The sequence below is a fragment of the Gopherus evgoodei genome, chromosome 10 (genome assembly GCF_007399415.2).
Source record: "Gopherus evgoodei ecotype Sinaloan lineage chromosome 10, rGopEvg1_v1.p, whole genome shotgun sequence".
Taxonomy (NCBI): Eukaryota; Metazoa; Chordata; order Testudines; family Testudinidae; genus Gopherus; species Gopherus evgoodei.
Window position 1 is genome coordinate 50,650,130 of NC_044331.1, and position 18,514 is coordinate 50,668,643.

The 18,514-nt window shown below is 41.9% G+C and overlaps 1 protein-coding gene across 2 annotated transcripts in view; it reads right to left on the reverse strand.

The window, feature by feature from the left end:
* RAB11FIP3 (RAB11 family interacting protein 3) overlaps positions 1-18,514 on the reverse strand; it is a 183,873-nt gene that overhangs the window by 15,948 nt on the left and 149,411 nt on the right. The window contains exons 5-8 of one of the 2 annotated variants that reach the window (XM_030576889.1): positions 17,852-18,028; positions 13,172-13,306; positions 6,556-6,591; positions 2,360-2,453 (exon numbers count right to left, since the gene is read on the reverse strand). In XM_030576889.1, the coding sequence (XP_030432749.1) occupies positions 2,360-2,453; positions 6,556-6,591; positions 13,172-13,306; positions 17,852-18,028 (442 nt within the window). The remainder of the gene's footprint in view (positions 1-2,359; positions 2,454-6,555; positions 6,592-13,171; positions 13,307-17,851; positions 18,029-18,514) is intronic. The other variant, XM_030576890.1, reaches the window with a different exon arrangement.

The window sequence follows — 18,514 nt, forward strand, 5'->3', positions numbered from 1 at the left end:
AGGGGACTCAAGGGCTGGTTTACAACCAGAAACTACTTTAAATTCCTTTTAAACATTGACTAGATTTTACTTTGATGGTGTCCCTTTAAGAGACGCTCCTGCAGAGTTGCACAAAACAAGCTGGATACATTAACTTTCCTTTGGTTATAAAAAAATCTGCACTTTAGGGGTTTGAATGTTAACTTAGAATTATTTCCTTTCCTCCCCCTGAGTTACATAGCTCCCTGCTCTGCTCTCAGCCTCATTAAAAAGGCAATGTTACATGTGCTATCAGCAACGTGTTCTTCAGACCCTTCAACCACTCTGTGAGAGTGCGGCACTCAGTGCTGTGACACCATCGCTACGGCTGCAGTGAAGAGGACTGAGAATTGTCACTGCGTTTGATAAACAAGCAGGAGGTGGGAATACTTTCCGGAGCACAAAGTATCTATTTGTGCAAAAACTAAAGTCATAATTATTGAGATAAGAACACCACCACCACCAGTAACTAATTCATTTTTGGATATGCCCAAAAATGAATTTTACATGTTACTTTAGAGTGAAGGACAAACGATGAACAAATCTATACCAAGCCCATGAATCTGGGGTATAAACCAAATCCTGACAATACTCTAGCCAAATGTTTCAAACCTGGGTGCCTGACGTTAGGCTACTAAATCTGTATTTGGGCTCAGAGTGGCCAGAAATGCTGAGCACTCATAAATCCCACTGGAGTGAAGGGAAGCTGCAGGAGTTCAGCACCTCGAAGCCAGGGCACTTTGAAACAGGAGCTGAATTTCAGGCATCTAGGTGTGAAAATTTTGGCCTGTGTTCTTCAAAGAGATAGTATAAATGATACAGTTCTATAAATTATTGTATTAATGTGCTGTCCAATGCACAAGGAATGTGTGTATGTATGCATATATATTTATTTCTCTGTCATACCCACAGCTCCACTCATCTTCCTATTCAGGATGTCAGAGTTAAAGAGCCGTTTTAAAGAGGTATTTTCACACCGGGGCAAACATTTATACAAAACACAATTCATTTGGCTTGAAGGTTTCCACATTCCCTCGGCTATTTTTAGCTATTGATGTTTGAGTAAAGCTTTCCTTTCCCGAATGCAGTTTCTCCTCCTCCTGCCACATGATCCTTTGCTCATAAACTCCCCAGTAAGTTAACATGGAACTAAATAGAGATGTCACAAAGTCAGCATTTATAGCCTCACTGCAGGACAAATTCTGAGCAGAACAGGCATGAGTGAAAGACAAGAAGTCCCTGTTTTAAGTCAAATAGCTTTGCTTCACTGGTGCTGGTAGCATTAGACAGCAGTGTATATAGCATTGTGAAACAATTACAAAATAAGTCAATTTAAAATATATTTCTCAGTATTAATATTGCTCTATGAATGGTTATAATGACCAACTTCAAATACAGTGTATGCAAATACTGTACATCTTACCACCCATGTCAGTGACATCATTCATTCAGACTAAGGCCATGTCTATATGTACAACACTGCAGCAGCGCAGCTGTACTGATGCAGCCGCACCATTGCAGTGCGCCTAGTGAGATGCTCTATGATGACGGGAGAGGATAAAAACCACCTCCACAAGCAGCCGACGCTCTCCTGCTGACATAGTACCGTGCACACAAGCGTTTACGTCAGTGTCACTTATGTCCTCATGGGGGGTGGTTTATTCACACATCGAACGACATAAGGGATGCTGACACAGCCTGAGACAGAGGGACAGACCTCTCCCCCGCTGCCAGTATTATAAGAGATTACAGAACACAGAGCATTGTTTAGTAAACTGTAGAGGGGCAGGAGGAGCCACAAGCCATTTACCATGAAGCAATCTTCAGCCCAAGCTGTGCAATGAGCCTTAACACCCACTGAAAAGATTGGAATTCGATCTCCCAACCTGAATGCAGCAACACTCTATGCCTTTTCTGAGCATTTTGTCAAATCGCAACCCCCAGACAGTACAGAATGCTTTGAGTTAACCGCCTGTCCCCAGTAGTTATCTACCCAGTGTCAGCTGGCATTCAATAATAGCAAGTAATTAACAGCTTTTGTTCCAGGAGCTTGAAGCATGGTAAACCATTATTTACTCCATTCAGGAGTGGGTACTCCTTTACCCTCTTCATTAATGAGTAGGCTGATGCACAAAGAAATGCCTTGCCCAAGAGCACCCAGTGCATCAAAGACAGAGCCAGAAACAGAACCTGGGTATCCTGTCCTCTTGGTTTAACCACTAGGAACATGTGCTCCCTCTGCCCAAAGAAAAACCACTCGACGTCAAAGATAAGCTTAGTGAGACACTCAGAAGCTATTCCTCCATTAAAACTTCAGAGGCAGCTGCAATAGCATTCATACCTTGTCAGTGATGTCCTCATCCGCACATTCCGTGTGGTCACAGAAAGGTTCTTCCATAGCATCTGCAGTCAGGGTGCCCGTCTGATGTAAGTGCCTTTATCCGAGACAGACCAACCCAACCCAAAGCAAGACGACCATTAGAGAGAACATTGCAGAAGGCAAAGTATCATTTCTTATACAATTTCTCTCAGCTCTCCACCCCGTCTCCTGCAGGAGACATTGGGACACACATTGCTCTCTTTTGGGTGACAGTAGGTGAAGATGATGAAACCGGGAGGCTATTCTGGCAAAACAGCGATTCTATCGAGTAGCGGGCCTCACTTTCACCAAATGAGGCTCTGACAAGCCAACAAGGGTCAGCATCCCACAACACCTCAGTACTGCCTAACTGTGGGGCAGGAATCTTCACTAGGCTTGTGACTTTTAGTGAATAGCACCTGGCTGTCAGAGGGGAAATGGACTAGTAGTGTTGGAACTTGGTGCTATCACCTCTTATTCTTACTCTTTGGACTATAGAAAGGTAAGAGCTTACTTTCCACACTTCATTTCGTTTTGAACTTAACACTTCTATTCCAGAGCAGCAGGACTAAAAGTACTCTGCTCTCCCCAGAGATAACAAAGCCAGAAAGGAATGGGGAGTGAATTGAGCTTGTGAAATACACACTCAACTCCAGCTCCCCAAGTGGGAGACTAGTAAATCATTAGCTATGGCTTGTAACATTTGGGTTTTTGTTTTCTTTCAAAGGACATTGTTCAACATCAGTCTAGACATTCACCCTGTAATGTAATGACACGTGTTCTACAGGAGCTGAGTGCGGTATTCCACCTCAGTCGGGGTGGGATACGGGAAAGCAGAATTATTATTACAACCTTGAATAATTAAAAAACACAGGACTTGCATCAAGAACTACAGATACAGAGAGAGCTGAGGATACACGAACTATGGTTTTACTGGCTCGCTCTCTGCAGCTTTTACATGAGTCTGTAACCAGTTAGTAACATGGGTGTATTATGGCTTGTGTCCCCTCACACTATGGTTAATACATTGTTAGGAGCGTAGGTGCTGGAGATGGAGGGGGGTGGTTAAGGGGAATGGGAGGAACAAAAGGCCATTACCTCCTCACTTTTTAAGCAGGGGGGGAACATACCCCCACTTTTGGGAATCTGAACTGGGCAGGTCACAACAAGGGTTGGGAGGCAGGAACACAGCCCCTCCCTTGACCAGAGCATGGAAGCATTATGATGGAGGGGCAGTATATTAATAGATTCTAGCTACTTAAATGGTCACAAAGTATTGAGCATTCTCAAAATTAAAAACCATTTCTTGACGAGGCTCACAGTCACAAAAGATGATGCTAGTTCCTTTGGTCACTTTTGCTGATCAAAGGGAGTTAAAAGTAAATAGAGCTAATCTGAATCCTTGAAGACAATCTTCTTTAAGCAAGTAGCATCCTAATTCTTAATCTGGTCTTTAAGTACTGACAACTGGCCCTTCAGTATGCTGACTACTATTCAGAAAGAAGGCACAGAATGGATCCTCAGAGTTTTAACATACGTCGGCTCTGCCTTTTTACCTACTGCTTTCTACAAAAACCATTAATATTTTGAACTGAAGGTTTGGAACACATCCTCGGGAAACGCCTCAGTGTTGGATGATACGGTGTCAGTAAGATTTCAAGCACACCATGCAAACCAGGCAGAATGATTATAAAATAGTTATTGACCATAGAAAGGATTCTCTCCTACTGAAGAAATTTGGGGTTTGTGAACTAGAGCCCCCAGTCTGCATCTGAAAGCTATTCTGCTCTGGCCCCATCAGAAAGGTGTATGCATCCAGCCAGAATCAAGAAGGCTTATGTTTTTTTTAAAGCACCACAATATCACTGAACGACTTTGTGCTGTTAATGAGAGCTCAGCAAGGAGCACATAACTTTTCAGGAAGAGGTCCATTTGCTTAAGCAGAGAACCTCTGAATTTGTAACTCTGACTCCAGCCAGATTTCTAGGTATGAAAATAACTAGAATTGTGATTTTGGATCTAGTACTCCAAAACTTTAAAATATCACATGAGAACAAACAAGAAAGGAGACTGCTTAATCTTAAATTAAAACTCCCTGATGGTATCTGAAGCACATGGAAGAGAAACAACTTAATTGAGTGCGGGAGTGCTCAGAACCTCTGGAGTCACACAAGGTCAAATTATAAAGGGCTAGTCTTAAATAGGAAGCCTGGAAACTTGCCTTCTAGCTTAAAACCACTAAAAAGCTAAAAAGTTTCTAACAAATAGCTTGAAAGTGAGAGTATGGGAACCATGAAATGCAATACTCAAGACTCATTTCCTCACCAGCGAGAAAGAACCAAGTCTGGAAACATTTGCTGGTTACAGGAAAAATTAAAAAGAAACAATGTGGGAAAACAGCTGGAAAATATTTCCAAAGCAGCGCAGGGAATCTGCTTCCCTAGGACAAGCCTGACACAGACCTAATCTCCAGCCCTTCCCTTGATTCTAAACCCAACAGATTCACGGGGAGTGAAGGTTTCTTGGAATTTGTTCCAGAGCTTGACTGACCCACTCAGGAATGCCGCTAAGTAAACAGACTTCTGGGATCTGAGAATACACGTTTCTAGAGGGTGCCAAATCATCACACAGACTGTTCAAAAGACCAGCCCATGTTTCCCAAACATCCCAACCAGACCTGAAACTAGAGAGACCTGGAAACAAAAGAGTGTGTGTAAGAACAGCAGAAATCCCAAAAGCTTCCTCTTCCCTAAATCCACTCTCAGAGCATCAGGGAACAATGTAGTTGAGTCTCAAATTAGATTTCCAAAAATCCTAGAGAGGGGTGTCAGTAAAGATTATACCAGAGAATTAACACACGAAAATAAAAAAGGCAGGTTTGGACAGCTAGGACAAACTTTTTCCTTCAGCTATAGAAAAGAAACACCGTGGAAAGAAGTATTAAAAACAAACCCCTCAAGGAAAAGATACGAAACCGACAAAATGCTATGGAGACTCAATGATCTTGCTCCCGAGAGAATTTCAGAGCAAATGTGGTGTCTGCCCTTTTGTTATACAGGGAGAAGGTCTCATAGCTTCATTGGCTAGTTGTTACAAATTTTCTCATGCAACTCCACTAGAGAGACAGGGATCCTTAAAGCATTACCAAGCAGATCCTGGCCCTTCAGCATTCCAAGATTCTTGAAAACAAGATAAACTGTGGGGGAAAATTTGAATGACTGCACTCTCATGTAACAGTGATGAAAGCATTATGTCCAGAATGAACTGCTTCCTCCCATCCCTCATTATTGGGAACCTAATAAAACAGCCCAGTCAGAGTGATTCCTTTAACAGATCATTGCAAGAATCAGAGACAAGGGCTTGTCTAGATGGGGAAATTTACCAGCAAAATTATATCACTACCACTATACCTGTATAAATAGAGGTAAATGTATATATAGGTATTAATAGACGTAAATTTCTGCATGTAGGCAAGCCCTAAGACCATCCCTATACCACAGGAAACATGCAATAATATAAAGCCACAGTTGGGAAGAGTAGCTCTGCCCCTATGTTTAAAAATTCCTAAGGAGTCCATGAAACAACAATGTGTGGAAGAGATGAGGGAGTAAGTCTCATGGCATCCATGAAGTCAAACAGGGAGGAGCACGTAACTCGAAATATGGCAGAAGCAAAACAGAAACAGTGAATCTGTCTGCATGGACTGGTGTTTTAGTGGTGCGGCAAAGGGTTAATTTCTGACTGGATGCATCTACTCAGCTGACCGGGCAAGGGCTCACTAAACTGTCTGGGCTAGAGGTACTGATGATACCGAAAAGCACGTACATCAGTAACTAGGCGTTTTCAACATGGGCAAAGTCTCTTGCAGACTCTCACGCTCTGGGCATCCCTAGACTGGGGGTCTGGGACGACAACCTGGGAGAAGTCATGTGTAAGTCAGTCTCCAGAGGTGAATGCATTCTGAAAATACCTTTTTAATGATTAAAAAACAAAATCTTTAAAAATCTATAATGTGAATTAAAATTGCCGTCCATTACACATTGCAGAAAATGTACTGTACATTTCTCTAAAAGTAAAATTTTGCACACGAAGATAGCTGTAATCCCATTATACATGCGACAACCTACACAAGCACATTCCTTAATGACAACAAAAGGATAATAAAAGTATCAGCGTACCTTGCTACCTTCTTGCTTGAGAGTCTTTTATTTGGACTGTGAAATGAACAAAAACAACAGGAAAACAGAGTCAGGAAAACTGAGAGTGAAGAGCAAGGGGAAACAGGAAACAAACTGAACAGTGACACGGGGCATATCCTTTACAATTAACAGCACAGCACAGCACAGCACACGCAGGAGACATGCATTACTCAGCTTCTCTGAGGCAATCTCCATGTAAAAATCCAGGTAAATTTGCACACATTTAACAACATGTCATGATGAATAGGAACATACAGCACTTGTCATTGTTGAAGAAGTTTCAGTCGGTCCAGCAAGGTGCTCTCTCTCTCTTTTAACTCGTTGGTTCCAGTCCTGAAAGCAGATCCCTAGGAAAAGTGCTAATAGAAGAATTGAGCTTGGTGGGACTCAGACCCATTACAAATGGACTGTAGCCTGAAATATACTTGATCCACCTGGAAGCTTGTGCAGACAATGAGCCCATCTCTGAAAGAAAACTCTGAAATATCCTGCTGCAAATAAAAGCAGGGCAACTGTACTAGAATCACAAGTATGGAGAGCAAAAAATAATAATTAAAAAGCAAACAGCTCAATGAACTATCCTCTGTATTTCATTAACTCCAAACAAGTATAATTTTACTGAATTGTGTTTGATATCGGACATAGCAACATAGGTTGGCATACGACGGGCTGGCTGCTTGTATTTCAGACAGGGACTTCTCCAGATTTTGGGGGTTGATTTGTTTGACCTTTTCTTCTCTCCCTCCCTCATATGCAGCTGTGTTTGCATCTAAAATCAGGAAGACTGGATCTTAAGCAAGATCATGTTTCAAGTATTAGAAACAGGTCCATTCATAAGCTATACTTAGCAGCAGCGGACAGAGTCGCCTCTTACAGAATTGTATTTTCTTTTTAAATACTTAGCATGCTAAACCAGCGTATGTTACAAGGACATATCAACATCAATGCTTTAATGTCCTGATGTAGCAACCCTCTCTCAGTGCATAGCTCACCTATGATGAAGAAAAGCACCTGGTCACAAGACCTCTCTGCTCACAGCGTAACAGATTAATACTTTCTTCACATCAGTCACTTGCTATTTGCCACTTCTGGTGATTTTAAAAGTCATGATTTATCTATTTTTTCCTCTTAAGTTTACTAATATGCAACCAGAATTAGGACTAATTACTGCAGATTGTGCCTCAAATTTCTTTACATATATTTTTGTGTGCTACTGTAATCAAGTGGTTGCTTAAAAAAAAAATCAGCTTCTTCCAGAATCTTCTCTTTCTCCTTTATTCAATCCCCTTGTCCCAAGTTTGGGAAATAATGGCTTTGACTTCCCTCTGCAACTGGATTCTTCAAAACCATGATCACATGGAAACCTGCAAGAGGATAAACTGGGACACTCCAGCGTCCACCACAAAACAGAGATGCCTCAAAGGAAAGGAGGTGGATTAAAATCTAAACAGAACCTTGCTCTCGCCCAGAGCAATGCTACAGTATGAGAAGCGGGGTTGTCAATTTCTAAAGTTCTGATGCTTGCAACATAGTATCTCCATGTACAGGAAACTACTATAGTAAATGAGATGTTGCAGATGATATGGAGCATTTATAATAAGGTATTTTCCAGAAACTGGTAGAGGTTTAAAATGTTTGCCCTTTATTCTCCTCAACTGGCCAGAGCCAGGGGCGGTTCCAGGCACCAGCACGCCAAGCGCGTGCTTGGGGCAGCAAGCCACTGAGGGCACTCTGCCAGTCGCCGCGAGGGCGGCAGGCAGGCTGCCTTCGGTGGCTTGCCTGTGGAGGGTCCGCTGGTCCTGCGGCTTCTGCGGGAGGTCCGCCGAAACCGTGGGACCAGCGGACCCTCTGCAGGCAAGCCACGAAAGGCAGCCTGCCTGCTATGCTTGGGGCGGCTAAATGCCTAGAGCCGCCTCTGGCCACAGCGACTTGCTGTTCCAAGCACTGAGCTAGCCAGCCCTACCCTCCAGCTTTTGTGAAACAGCCTGGATGCTCAAAGCCATTAGGCCAGTTCTCTTCCCTCAAATCACACAGACCTGCTAAATACCTCCCTCTCCTTTCAGGCCAGGGGAGGGAAACAGAAGGAGAGAAGAGGAAGGATCAGGGGCTACAGAGGAAACTCCTTCCCAGAGAGGGAGGGTCTGAGTCACTCATTCAAAAATTTTACTTTTCTTGCAAACCTATTCCCCGTTCTCACTTTCCAACATCTCCTGACATTTTTAGAGAAGATAAAAGATCTATTTAATTAGTCAAGCCTGATATCATCAAAAAGATGGAACGTTCATTCCTCCACTTTCTCCTAATTTAAAAATGTAAAAGAGAAAGAAAAATAGAAATGAATAGATCTGCATCTATATGTTCACATGCAAGGAGTAAGTAACTGGGCCAGTTTTATTTATTTTATTGTTGCTATAGTATCACTAAATTAGGGATAAAGTAAATGTTTTTCCCCCTCAAAATGTGGGGCGTCTGAAAAAAATTCTCAAAGTAAGATATTGGTGGGAGTCACACTCCAAGATCCAGAAACTTAAATGAACAGTTGGCTGAGCAGAGAGGAAAGGCAATGGACATAAAATGTAGATCAGTGATTCCTAGAGGTGAAATGCTTATTTTACCCCTTAGAAGGAGGAACTAAAAATAGCTTGAACCGAAATCAACTCAGGAATAGTTTCTGGGAAGCACTGGCTGACCATGCTTTTCAAGCTAACTGGTTTCCTAATCGTGGTTTTGACGGTGAACTTTTGACATTTCTACTGAGTGAAGGAATCACTTTTGGCGAGATTTCAAGGATTCTGTAAACTTGCTTCCCCTCTCTGATGGAAAGGGGCTAGATACTGCTTCTCCAGAACTTGTGAAGAAAAAAAAATCAATGCATGTCACTTGTATCTGAGGGAGATTAATCTGTTTTTCCTTCACAAATGGCTGATCAAAAGTGTATCTTGACATCTTTGGATCCCAGGCCTGAGAAGCCACCAGGCATGGGAGGTGCATCTATCCACAAAAGGTATTTCAAGTTTATCTACCTATTGCAATGGTTGGGTAGAAGCAGTTGCATCTTGGCGGCAGACACACATATCTGACAATGGAATCCTGGGTACATTTTAGACAGGGTTTGGGGGTGTTTTTGCTGTTTATTTCACAGCACTGAGACTTCCCCTTTGAAGGATTTCCTGTGATCAGGGAAAGCATTGCTGAAAAAAGGATCTAGGATTTGCAATGTTGCTCCTGCTGCTAGACATTTTGGCTGTTTTAGATATTCCTTGTTTTCTTCTGGGTGCAAGGTGCTGGTAATCATCTTCAAAGCCACCAGTGGTCCAAGGCCATTGCCTGAAAGAGGATCTTGCAGCCCCTATTCTGTCACAGCATGTAATACAAGCTGGGATGTTCTTGCTGTTTATTGTGTGGATTCAGTTCTCTCAGCAGAACGCTGCTGTCTTCTTCGGAGTTCTTTTCCCTTGATGGGCCAACACAGCCAGAGTTTGGCTGCCTCCAGGGCAAGATACAAGGTAAATGATTCAGTCTAACTTTCTGTCTATGATATTTCATTACTATCTTGTTCCGGTGCAGTCATGTCTACCAGATCTCAGCCCAGAACACTACATGGGTTTCTGTCCAGTGAGCTGTTGGCTTCCTCATTACTATTGATGTAAACAAAACTCATGAACAGGGTAGGCAATCTTTAATTTGTGCTCCATGAAGGCAACCCCGTGCTCCCTCCCCCCACAACCACACTCACAGAATACATAGGTGACACCACTTACACCAAATCACCCACCAGTGTCACTTACCACTTATACCTTTATACCTGCTCCTGTATTTTTCACTTCAACATCTGATGAAGTGGGTTCTAGCCCATGAAAGCTTATGCCCATATAAATTTGTCAGTCTCTAAGGTGCCACATGGACTCCTTGTTTGTTTGTTTTTTTTCACTTTTCACTAGTCTCTTTAGATCTACTGTGTCCTGTCTGCTTTTTGTGCTTCTTTGCCTTCACAGAAGTCCACTCCTTGTAATCAGCTAGAATTCCTTTCCAAAGCAGGAGATATTCTTGAGGATCCTATTTTTTGTAATCTCGCTGTCATTTTTCATCAGCCCCTTCCTGATTCTTTCACCATTACTCTGCTCTCTAACTCTTACATCTTCACAAGACACCAACAATAGAGAGCTTTCACTGACAACTTCCAGATCTTCCTTCAAGGGGCTGGCTAGCACTTGGATCCAACTGCTTCTCCAGCTGGGTGGCCAGCTTAGACTTCATGCAGTATAATATGCATGCATTCTGTCTCCTTCCTGGGCAGAACATGATTAATCTTCAATGATGAGCTGCCCTCAGTTTGGAGAAAGCTATTATTTTGCAGAACTTCTTGACCTGGTTGTTGCAACCTCTTTTATATCTCTGAACTACTCATGAGTTATTAAGTAAGTTGGAGGTCTACTTCCTCTTGCTAATCGGGGCTCTTCCATTTAAAGTGAATCTTCAGTATCCCTGCTTGCACTACTTATGTTTTTCTGCCAAATTTTAAAATAGCTGTTACCCTTCTTAGGCACTGCCTCTATTCACATTCTAGTCTAAATGCTCAGATGTCTCAGTACCAGCATCCTCTTTTGTCAAACTCATTGTGTTGTCACTTCCTCCTTTTCTCACTTCATCATGCCCAATGGCTTTTTGCAACTCCAGAGAACAACTTTTAAACGATTATCTGTAATTTCTCAGGTTTCCTATAGGGCTGATAGCACAGAATCACAAAATGGTGTTTGGGGTAAGTCTGTTCTGCCTCACAGAGCACTCCTGGTCAGTCAGAGGGTGTGGCTACATGAGAAAGTTGCAGCTCTTTAACTTAAATCAGTTTGAAAACCATAATGTATTTAAATGGGTGAGGCTGAGATTTTCAGAGAAGCCTGAGGGAGTTAGGCCCACTATTCTGACTGAAATTTACTGGGATCAGGGGCCCAGTTCTCTTGGGATACTGTGAAAATCCCTGTTAACAAGAATTTGGGCTGGCCTTGGAATTCCTCCATGACACCTACTTGAGACGCTTGTAATGTGGGTAGAAATGAGGCTCTCAGTGCATAAAGAAAAATGTAGCATCTTCATTCACTGACTGCACAGCTGGAAATAAAGCATCAGGCTGAACGCCTTCCCTTGAGTCCTTTGAAAGCTGTAACAATTGATGCAGCTGTTTGTCATAAGAATTCAGAGCAGTTCTTTTTAGTTAGGGTATGTCTACATTAGAAATGCTATAAAGGCAGTGCAGCTGTAGTATAGACACTTACTACTTCCACTGCTGTAGAGTAAATCCACTTCTCTGAGAGACACTAGCTAGGTGGATGGTAGAATTCTTCTATCGACTTAGTGGTGTCTACACTGGGGCTTAGGTCGGCTTAGCTGCATCAGACAGGGCATGACATTTTTCACAGCTCTGACGATATAATTCAGTTGACTTAACTTTGTAGTGTATACTAGCCCCAAGTCAACTTCCCATTCATTTTCTGATTCACTTCCCATTTTACATACCCCTGAACCGTCTAATTCCACGCTGTCCCTTACAAAGGAAAAATCAATGGCAGCAATTGTGGATTCCAGCATTATTCAAGAAGGGATGGGAGGGAGCAGTTCGAATAAATTAATATTCACCAATATCATTAGTTTCTTCAGTCCTCCTATCCAACAGATGGATTTGTAAACAACAGCTTGAACCTAAAAATCAAATCCCACGTGTATACTCTATATAACAAATGAACTATAGGTTGGTAGAGTAACTTTCCTCCTGAAGGTTCTCTCCGCGCTTGATGACCTATATGCTTATCCAACCAGCGATATGGGATTGCAGGACATTAAGCAGGGAGACAGTTATCTTACAATGATCTGAGGGTGTTAGTCAAAGACTTTGAAACAAATTCCTATATAGATGCTATGTACCATGGAACTTTTTGTGGCTACCTGGAACAGAAAAGGCTTCCATTTTTAGCATTTCTGCCAAAAGAGTCACACAGAATTCAAGTTATCTACTGTGGAAGAATGAAGGGTTGAGTTATCCCGGCCAGGATTTGAACCGGTGGTTCTAGAGCATCTTGGTATTTCTGAACTAGCTGCTTGCAAAAAACCCACAGCCAAGTTAGCTGGCTGCTCAAAATTAATGTTTTTTATTCAAAGTTGCTATCTAGCCATTTCTCCCAGTGATGCAAATAGTGTACATGTCAAACTTAAGACTACAGTTTAGTGTTAAGAAGTGTTACTACACAGAGCATGGTAATCAAGTGCTGCATTCACTTAACACTCAACCAACAATACATGCAAAGAGACCGATTAGAGTAGAATGAAAGATTCCCATTGTCAATATCTTTTTCTCGCTCCATATTTTGGATTAATGAGACTTCTGTTTAGCCTCTATAAAGACTGCCATAAAGTCACAGGGTAAACTTTTAAGACCTGGAGAGGCCTGACAGCTTCTTACAACAACTTCTCTATTTAAAACAGTCCTTTTTGTATGAAGAAATCAAGCAACATAACTTGGCAAGTGAGGATGACAATGAGAGTCTCCCCTTCTTGAGAATGTCATTCAAACACTTAGAATGCCATGCACAAAATCAATTACCTATTCATTTCAAGATCATTCAGGCGAGCAGAAAGATCCTCAAGGCGGTTGATTTGTTTGTGGCACTGGCTACAGTAAAACTCAAATGCCTCATCAGTGATAATGCTGTGCAGTTTTGCAATGAGCGGGTTGACACTAGAGAAATCACAAGTGTCATTTTAACAGGACAGGACAGAACAGACCAATCTGATTTCATCTGCGGCTTCCACAAGTAAAGTGGATGTTTGGAAGGGTGGGATCTGGTGGAAAGTCACAAGCTTTTCATACAAGAATTGCAGTAAGAAATTTCGGGGCAAATGTTACTATAAAAATATTAAATCCAAACGTCAAATGACTGAGAAGTGCAACTAAGCTGGTAATTAAGCCATTTTGTTGGACACATGGGTCAAATCATCCCTATTGTAAGCAATCACCTCTTTCATTTTTGTCCCGTGGGGGTTATGCCCACTTATCACAGGTATGGATTTGGACAATTGACTTTTTCTGGTCTCCCAATTTATCTGTCAGGCTGCCGTTATGTGTCACTGCTCTCAAACTCAGTGGGATGTTAGGATGTAAGTGGGTCATTCAGCAGCATGCGGACCTAGCTAGAATGGTTATCAGAATTTTGAGGGCTATCCTTTTAAACAGCACTAATAAACTCTTTCTGGTTTGCCTAGTCGGAAACAGAGCCCTAACTGACATGTTGCTGTGGCATGATTTAGTTTGAAAACCAAATATGTTCAGTCAGACACATCGTTTTCCACTGGGAATGTTCTAAAGGGACAGATTGGAAATCTGCTGTATGATGAAAACAGGGCAGCACATTAACAGGTAGGATTTTCATTTCAGAAGGCCCAGCTTTGAAAGAAATATTAATGAAAGAATGAAAGGTCATGGGGCCAGCTCCAGACACTTCAATGTTACCTTTCTCTTTAAAGTGATGTGCAAGTGTTCACAGGATCAGCTTAGTTTTGCTGTTAAAAAGAGAACCTAATATATGAAGCCCGAAGTTTGTGAAGTGAGGATGTTAGAAAAGACTTCAAAGTGCTTCACTAGCTGCTACAGACTGTAAGGCTTTGGCTTTCAGTGACTTATTTAGAACAGAAGGTACTAATGAATTCAGTGACATTTGGTAAATGAAGCAGCTGATCATTTTTGAAGACTGACTAAATTACCAGTGTTGTATGCAGTGTTGTTGTAGCCTTAATGGACCACTTCACCTTGAATGGTCCCTTGAAATGTGTGTTAACTACTTAAGCTAAATCATCCGTTCAAACCTTGTATTTAGTTGTGCCATTGAGTTTCCCAAACCTGAAGAAGAGCTCTGCGCAGGCTCAAAAGCTTGTTTCTTTCACCAATAAAAGATACTACCTCACCCACCTTGTGTCTCTAAACTACCAGTGGTTTCACAAAAAGATTTTTAATAGCAAAGACTATGTAATATTTCTAGGATACCATACATCCTCTCCAAATGGAAAATACTTCTGGAAGCCACAAACTTTAAATCAAAGGAAGGTTAATAGTGAAAAAGCACGACAAAGAAGTTTAATAAAAGAGAGAGGTAACGGTGTGAGCAGACAGAAACAAGGTTAAAACTGAAAAACACCTGAAAGGACTAGTCAGCCACGTGGCACAGATTGATATTGCTTGTCAAGCAAATGGCCTGGACCCGGAGAAGTGCCGAGTGCCATTGCAGTCAATGAGAGCAGTTACCATGGCTCAGCAACTCTGTAACTCCCAATATTGACTTCAAGGGGAGCTTCAGACGTCCAATGTGTCTCAGGATCAGGCTGTAAAGTTCCAAATTTAAATTCTGTGCAGTATTCCCAAGCCTCCACATATCCTTACAGACCACACAACTCCTTCTAATAAATCATCTCTGAATGCTTGAGACCCATTTAAATTTGGGTAATGACATTCTGAAGACTTCTTTCCTCCCTCTAGGGTTGACTCCGTTCAGTGAAGATCATTACTTTACAGCAGCAGCTACTATAGTTGGTAGTGCTTTACAAACTAGGGGTGCTGGGCAGCTGCAAAAGGGTGACTGGAAAAAGGGAAACATCTATTGCAATCACAAAGCGTGAGAGGGGATTCTCATCTTAAAACAAAACAAAAATAAAATAAAATAGAAAATCTAAAAATAATTTGCTTCTGGAATTTGATCTCAAACTGAAGCATCAAAGGAGTATTTGTATTAGTTCATAGCCCATCACAGACACAGAAGGAAGAAGCAATTCACCCTTTGGGTGGCTCACTACACCTAATAAGTTTGTCAGATTGATCTGTATTAATAAAAACTAACGTGCTAAAATGGGAAACCTCATTGGCCGACAAGCATATATAAAAATAACCCCATGGGCAGGTTCCCCCATCACCACCTTATTGATAGTATTTTTAAAATAGTGTTTTAATCACACTTCAGGAAATGAAGTTATACACTAGACTACCTGCCCCTTGGGTGGGTGAAGGAACCCCTGGCCGTTGGGCTCCCAACCTACACACAGCATGCTTACAGCCCAGGGTCACCACACTGACTGCAACTTACATGAACACATTGCTACCCTCTCCCATCTTTTGGTACAGTCACTTAACATTGCCCATGTAGGGTCTGTTCAGTGCTTACAACAGAAAGGATGTTATTAGTTAAGAAATATAGCGCTGGAGCCTTTTATTTCAATTACCAATTACCAGTCATTTTTCAGCAACGAGTGCTTCAGTGCAGCTCTTTTGTAACTGCATGAACGTACCAGGGAGTGGGCAGGAACTCAATACAAAGAGTCACAAACAAAAAGCGTTTGTTAAAAGGCCAAGTGTCAATATACTCTAATGTTCCCTTCATTATCTTAAGCTTCTGATGAACCTTCTGGCGCAGGATTCCATGAACTATAGCAGACAGCTGTGATGTTACTGGTCTTGCTTAGAGAAGCTGGTAATATGGAACTGGTGATCGCAGTCATGATTGTTTATTACACAAACTGCTTCTCGTATCAAACAGCTCAGCAAAAAAAAAATTCAGTCTAAACCATTACATCCTCCAGTTCATTTCAACAAAAGCCAGCTTCACCAAATCCGGTTACATAGGGATGTTGTTTAGGAAAATAGAATGTTATTCTTGGAGAAAATTCAAAATAGGGGACTTACTGACAATGCACATCTGGACAAAAAAACAGAAAGGGGGGGGAAGGCCTACAGTTTAGTGACGCATTAGGGTACAGGGTACTACTTCTGACAGCATCTTCTGCCATGATCTGGGACTTATATGGCCTTCACTTTAATCTGTCTTCTTTGGAAGCCCCTCTAAAGGGTACATAGAGTAGCGGTGAGCGCTATCAGGGTAATCCACATCCTTCTCCGCCAGAAGGAGGATGCTGTCATGCAGAACATTATAGGGAGGGGATCAAAACTGGGCAGATCACCAGGGCTATGGGGGCTCATATGGAAAGGAGATCACATTTGGACACTGCATGGAAAGTAATAAAAATGCCACATCAGGATCATGAATCTTAGTTTAAAATGTGCCTCCCAAATGAAAGCTACTTATCTTGGGATTGTAGCTTCTGGATTCTAGGGTTAGCAAAGATCATCTCTGTTGTCTGATATTGTTTTACCGGAGATTTTAGCAAATAAGTGGTGTCCCCTCTACTGCAATTAGAAACGACGTATATGTGAATTACAAGAGCTTTTCCTTTTCAGACCAACAGAGTCCTGAATAGCCTACTGAGTTTTAATCAGGCTTTGTGAATCTTGTGAAACAGACATCTGGCGAGTCAGTTATTTAAAAAAAAAAGAAAAAAGAAAAAAGAAAAAAAAAAGCTCAAATGTGTTTCCTTGGTGGAGCCACTCTAGGTGCCATTATCCTAAAGAGAAACAATCATGTTATATTCCCCAGAAATTTCAGGGTTATCATATTGGCAATGGTACTTTATACTCCCATTCCACAAAATTATTGTTTCTGCAAGACAAAATATGGACTTTCCAACAGTTAAAAGCCCACTAAGGGGTTTTTCTAGTTATTTATTTCCACAGGAAACCTCTATTCAGATGCAGCAGTGGGTCAGCTTCAAGGAACTCTTCTTAATATTTACTCTGCTTTCTAGCTGTATCATTTATTCAGAAAACACGAAAAGTGTTCATGAAACACACCAGCCCTATGGCCAGCAACTTTCTGGTTCCAAGCCTCCAAGTGTATCCACTGTACTACACTGCTTCATCTGTCATTGATACTGGCTTCAACAGAGAAAGCTGCATCAGCTAGTGCAAACTAACCAACTTACCACATGCAAGTCATAAAAGGAAGATTTTTGAATCAAGAGGCATCAGCGAAGGCAGGCTGCCAGTTTTCTCTAGCAAAAGGTTTTGGTATTAAACACGCTTCTCACAGGAAAAGAAACATGATTTTTTCCCTGATGCATGTGAAACTGAAACCCCCTCCCTTTCCCACCCCCATTCCCCCAACAATTGCTACTGCAGCTATGAGCATCTTTGATCGGGGCAATGAAGGGTTGCTCTGAAAATCGTCTTGGCAAGAGGTTTTTAACTTCAGAAGTGACTACCCAGTTGTATTCAACTTGACGGGATTCCCTCTGTGAACCAGTTTGATACATAAAACTAAAGGAAATCCCACATGTGCAAAGTCTGGTTAAAAATGCTATGCAAAGGAAGTAGCTACAATACTGCCAATAATAGGTATGATATTACCTGGGAGAAAGGAAAGAGGAGCTGCTAAAGCTGGTTTCTCCGTTACACAGGCTGTCTGAGAACAAATCTGCTTCATTCCCTTCTCCGTAATCCTCGAAATGCTCCTCCCCACTAATTACGGTAACGATGGAGTGATTGTTGAGGTCTGAGCTCAAGGGTAGGTCATGTGGGTGGGATCTATCAGAGCAAAGAGTAAAAGAAAGGTGTTAAAATGTTGCCAAGGTAGTTACCATTCCAAAGGTGCATATTACACCCACAATTCCAATTGTGCTTATTACACGCCAATTCAGGATAAAGAACTAATTCTTTTGGAAAGTGGAAGGCTACAGCATAATTTGTACAGTACTTGGACCCTGGAAGGTGCAACAAGTGCTCTGTGAAAGTTTGTACCAACAGTCTGTCATGTCCATCAAAGTGGGCACCGAAGTAAAAGCAACAAATCTGTCTCAGAAGTACCATGAAACTTGGCATAGTAAAACTGGTGAGATGATGTATAATTTGGTCAGTAAAACCGAGGGTGAAGTTGTCACAGAATCAGTGGGCCAGTGCTCTGGAACTACTCCACATGAAGCCAGTCAGGACTCTGGTGTAGCATGCCTCCTCTCTCTGAGAATTCTGTCACCAGGGCAAGAAGCATATACAGCTTTGACCTTCCTGGGTTGG